The sequence below is a fragment of the Rhagoletis zephyria genome, unplaced genomic scaffold (assembly GCF_001687245.7).
Source record: "Rhagoletis zephyria isolate East Lansing unplaced genomic scaffold, Rhagoletis_zephyria_1.1 Rzeph_scaffold_27238, whole genome shotgun sequence".
Classification (NCBI taxonomy): Eukaryota; Metazoa; Arthropoda; class Insecta; order Diptera; family Tephritidae; genus Rhagoletis; species Rhagoletis zephyria.
The window spans coordinates 1-5269 of NW_016184296.1; the positions used below are offsets into that span (position 1 = coordinate 1).

Consider the following 5269-nt stretch of genomic DNA (forward strand, 5'->3'; position numbering starts at 1 on the left):
CTCTAAACATTTATTTAAGCTTTTAAAGTTTACGACATACAACAATACGTCACTTACGACGCCGTTGTGAATCCCTCAATCATTTATGAAATAAATATGTACCTTAAATGGGTTTGCAAATTTTTTTTTGAGACATTAAAATTGCAGTGAATTTTAATTCATATCAAGAAAAAACCTCTGTATCTGTTCCAGTACTCCAGATTTTAGTCAGATTTTATGTCAGATAAATGTGTGTACGGGAACGAGGTTACAATTTTAAGTTGTTTCCTTGCCGATGCCATCTTGAAACGAAAATTGACTATCATATTGCATACAGCCTACGTCACAGCTGCCAATTCAAATAAATTTTGACAAGCAGTGTGGACCAAGGCATATTCAACAAGGTAGAAGTGACAATTCAGTCGAGCTCTCTCATACCTGACTGTAATGTCAAAAAATTTAAACAAAGAAATTAACCCTTTGTTATGCATTTACCATATTTGACAACAACATCTTTGAAATGAAAGTTTTTGTAAATATGAAAATATTTAAAATCTCGTTAGAATCAGCTTCATTTTATTTATTGAATTTTCTGTTTAATGTAAATGTGGAAATGCATACTTACACAAAATTACATACTAAATGAAACACACTCATTTATAAAATCGTTTTGAAAATTTTCTTGGTTTTACTATCCCAATTGTTACGGGGACAGCCAATTAACTCGTCGCAGCTTGTTAAATTATTGAGCTTAAGTCCAACTACTAATAGCTGCAACCCTGCTGGTTAAATACCAACACATCCAATTCTCTACTGCGTAATAACTGCAACCCTGCTGGCTAAACGTCAACTCATCCAGCTCTATTTTCCACGAACATCGGGCCCTTTTCGCTGTAGCTGTCGTCACGATAAGTTCAACTTTATATTTAAGCGTAAGAAAGAGCACAAATGTAAGTATGCTCATACTGAAATATGTTCATATATGTACATATATTCAAGATGTAAAATAATTTAGATTTTCGCTTAAGTTCATCAATGTGCTGTAAAATTCTTGAATAAATAAACCGGATTAGTTCCGAGCATTGAAGCGTAAACTATTGCTCTAAAATTCTCAACATCCGAAAATATTTTGGTGCAGAGATTTGACACATGTGAGGACTGGTGCGAAATTATAACCTCTGCGACTATCGTGACGTAAAGATTCCTTTTAAAGAATTTAGTATATTCTTCTCTGGATATCGTCGATCTTCTAAAGATGTTTTCGCCGACACGCGCAAACAATACCGAAAGCAAATCGAATGAGCTAACCTTAACTGCGAGTGTTGGCGCGACAACGTGTACGCTACCCAGCTCAAATGTTCCAGACCTTTCGCCGCATGGTTTCTCGCAAAGTGCTACATCTATAGATGGGTACGCACAGGCAGGGGAACGTGCGCGTGTAAGTAACGTGACTGCAACAATAGATCTGGGTGCTAAAGGCTCGCAATGTGCTACATCTATAGATGGGAACGCACCGGCGAGCTGCGCTACTGAGGGTAGTTATGCGGCACCTACGACAATCAGGCAGGGCAATCCTTCATTCGATTCTGTACTAAATGAGCAAGCGCTAAGGCAAGTATTTACACCACCTAATATGGTAAGAGCAGATATTTTCTCGCCAGACAATCCATTTGATACCGAAGCTCCGCATGGAGCTGTTTCGAGTCCACCTGTTGCGTGGCCCGCAAACTCCACGGTTCCTATTAGTATGCCTCCGCGTTCAGGGTATATATCTACATCAACACAGCCATTTCATTTCTATATACCTAGTAGTCAGTATGCTCCTCTAAGCACTACAACGCAACGAACGCACGTCTTAGGCACAAGTCACCCCTTCCATTCCACCACTCTTCATTATGACGACGGCCTAGCAGGTGCCGGGTTCAGCGCACCACAAACCACGCCATATCAAACCGTACAAACTACAAAACAAGCATCGCACTCAACCACAGTTCCCGCTAATCAACAATTTCGTTTTTATAATGCGAACTCAATTCCAATAACTGCGCCTGTTCCGACAGTTTCTTCGACGGGCATATTCACCGCTTCGATTCCATCGCATGTACCTGGTGGTTTCTACAGTAGGCAACAAGGCGCGAATGGGTATGCTTCATTTTCTCAGGGCCCAATGGTCGATTGCACATTGTCCACAATGCAGATAGCATCCAGGCAGGTTGTAAATAAAGAGTTACCGGCATTTTCTGGCAAACCAGAAGAATGGCCTTTATTCATTGTTAACTATGAGCAATCGACTGAGCGGTGCGGATTTTCAGAAGCGGAGAATCTTATCCGCCTTCAACGCTGTCTGAAAGGTGCTGCTTTAGAAGCAGTTAAAGGCAAACTAATGACACCTTCAACCGTAACACAAGCCATCGAAACTCTTCGCATGTTATACGGCAGACCTGCCGTCATACACCAAGCATTACAACGAAAGTTAAGGAAAGAGCCGGCAGTTCGGCACGACAACTTAGAAACTCTTATACAGTTTGCTCTTGCGGTCCAGAACTACCGTTCCACTATGCATGCTATTGGACTTTCGGCGTACTTAAACGACCCAATGCTTCTGTCCGATTTATTAAGTAAGCTGCCAAGCGACTTAAAACTCGAATGGGGTAGGCAGGTAGTAAATATGACACAAACTGATTTAGGTAAATTTGACGACTGGCTCTTTAAATTAGCGACGTGTGCTAGTCAGGTAGTCTCTGTGAGCGCAACAACAACTGTAAGCGAGATAAAAGGAAAACACTCGAAGTCCAGACTTCTAGTGCATGACGTAGTTGAAAATAATAGCAATAAAGTGAAGGGCCATCCACAACAACAATGCCATTATTGTCAAGAAGATCATAATTTGCAAAAATGTAAGAAGTTTTGTTTATTAGCTATTAAAGAGAGATGGCAATTTATACGTGAGAACAAACTGTGTATTAGATGTTTTAAAAAGCACTTTTTGAAAAATTTTCGTTCTAAAAGCCGTTGTGATATCAATGGTTGTACAAAACCACATAACGCTTTGCTTCACGCAGATGATGTAAAGGCGCTTAATGATACTGCTGTTATGCTACTAAAAGAGAATCAAATAAAATAATGTTTCGTTATGTTCCGGTCACGTTATATGGAAAGACACATTCAATAGAAACGTATGCGCTGGTCGACGAAGGGTCAGCATGTACTTTACTGGAAAGTGACATCGCGTCGAGTTTAGGCCTGCAAGGACCGTCCCGAGAGCTCTGCTTAAGATGGACTGGAGATATCACCCAATCCGATCCAACTTCAAAACTGGTAAGTGTTGACATCTCATCAAGCGACAATTCGTCGCGATACACCCTGCGTAATGTTCGCACAGTGGCAAACCTCGACCTTCCCATGCAAACACTATCTGAATCGGTATTGAATTCTCGTAAACAGTTAAACAAATTGCCGATAAAGCCTTATGAGTCTGTGCGTGCTACTATTCTGATCGGCATAGATAACGCGAAACTGGGCGTACCTTTGGAAGTGAGAGAAACTAAAGGCGATCATCTCATTGCCGCTAAATGTAGATTAGGTTGGGCGGTGTATGGCCGCGTCAGCGCTGTTTGTGAGACTTCCAACAGAGTTTTACATATTTGTCCGTGCACTGCCACAGAACGCCTGGATGACATTATTAAAGCTAACTACGCTTTAGAAGCGGTAGGTGTATGTAAAACCGACGACCCCCTAAAATCCAAAGCAGATGAGCGCGCGTATGCTATTATGAGATCCACAACCAGATACCTGCCTCTTGAAAAGAGATACGAGACAGGACTGTTGTGGAAGTTTGACAAGATAGTCACGCCCAACTCTCTGCCTATGGCAATGCGGCGTTTGAATTGCCTTGAAGAAAAAATGATACGGGATCCTAAGCTGATGGATTTTTTAAACAATAAAATTAGCAGCTACGAAGAAAAAGGTTATATCCGTAAGCTGAAGAAAGGCGAATCTATCGTATCAGAAAAGACCTGGTTCTTACCCATCTTCACAGTTGCGAACAAAAACAAGAACAAAACTCGGATCGTATGGGATGCCGCCGCTGCGGTTGAGAACGTTTCGTTAAATAGTTATTTGATGTCAGGCCCAGATCTTTTAACGTCCCTAATCGGCACACTGATGCGATTTCGCGAACGGCGCGTGGCTATCGCAGGGGGCATCCGTGAAATGTTCCATCAAATTCGTATAAGAGATGAGGACCAAGCGTCTCAATTATTTTTATGGCGGAACGGAAATCGGTCGAGGCAACCTGATGTGTATGCAATGATGGTAATGACTTTCGGAGCCGCCTGCTCACCGTGTTTGGCAAACTATGTGAAAAACGAAAACGCATCGCGTTTCAGCAATATATACGCGCATGCAGTCAATACGATTCATAAAAATACCTATGTTGACGATTGGTTACACAGTGCTGACGACGAAGAAGAGTTGATCGAATTGGCATCACAAGTTAAGTATATACATAGAGAGGGCGGCTTCGAAATGCACAATTGGCTCTCTAACTCAGAAAGAGTGCAGCAAGCGATTTCAGGTTCGACAACACAAGCAGAGAAGTGCCTTGAGGAATCAGGTACCTTGGTTGAAAAGGTTTTGGGAATGTGGTGGCTTCCACAAACGGATGAACTGACTTTCGTGGAGAGGTTTGACAAGTCGGTCTTCGAGGAAAGTGCTATCTACACAAAGCGTATTATTCTGCGCATCATCATGACGATTTATGATCCCCTGGGATTATTAGGGTTTTATTTAATCCGGGCAAAAATCATAATGCAAAACGTTTGGCGTAGCGGCGTGAATTGGGATGATGCGATTGGCGCTAAAGAACGGGAGGAGTGGCAATCATGGGTGCGATTACTGCCTGAAATAGGAAATATTCGTGTACCGCGATGCTACTTGAATGCCAGCACTAGTCACAATATTCAGCTGCACGTTTTCTGCGACGCAAGTGAAGCTGCTTACGCTGCGGTTGCCTATTTAAGAGCAGACCTTAAGGGCGAGGTCAGCTGTACGTTGGTGGCATCTAAAACTCGCGTGGCTCCACTCAAGCCGGTTTCCATACCTCGTCTGGAGCTAATGGGTGCTATAATTGGTCTTCGCCTTTCAAAACTCATCAAGCAGGAAGTGACGTTGCCGGTGACCAAAACCATATTTTGGACGGATTCCAAAAATGTCCTCCATTGGATTCGGTCAGACGCTCGAAGATATAATCAATTTGTGGCTCTCCGGGTAGGTGAGATTTTGGAATCGT

The 5269-nt window shown here is 42.4% G+C and overlaps 2 protein-coding genes across 2 annotated transcripts; both read left to right on the forward strand.

The window, feature by feature from the left end:
• The first annotated feature begins 686 nt into the window (after positions 1 to 686).
• LOC108382498 (uncharacterized) lies at positions 687 to 3103 on the forward strand. The gene is made up of 2 exons (XM_017638866.1): positions 687 to 929; positions 995 to 3103. Exon 2 carries the CDS (start codon positions 1235 to 1237, stop codon positions 3101 to 3103), a length of 1869 nt encoding a protein of 622 aa, XP_017494355.1. The 5' UTR covers positions 687 to 929; positions 995 to 1234.
• Positions 3103 to 5247, forward strand: LOC108382499 (uncharacterized; the record flags this gene model as incomplete). The annotated part of the gene is made up of 1 exon (XM_017638867.1): positions 3103 to 5247. A coding segment is annotated over exon 1 (2145 nt), but the record flags the coding sequence as incomplete, so codon positions are not given.
• Between the last annotated feature and the right edge of the window lie 22 nt (positions 5248 to 5269).

Bases quoted from the DNA above. Each gene is read 5' to 3' on its own strand.
- LOC108382498 (XM_017638866.1), top strand. From the start codon at position 1,235: ATGTTTTCGCCGACACGCGCAAACAATACCGAAAGCAAATCGAATGAG.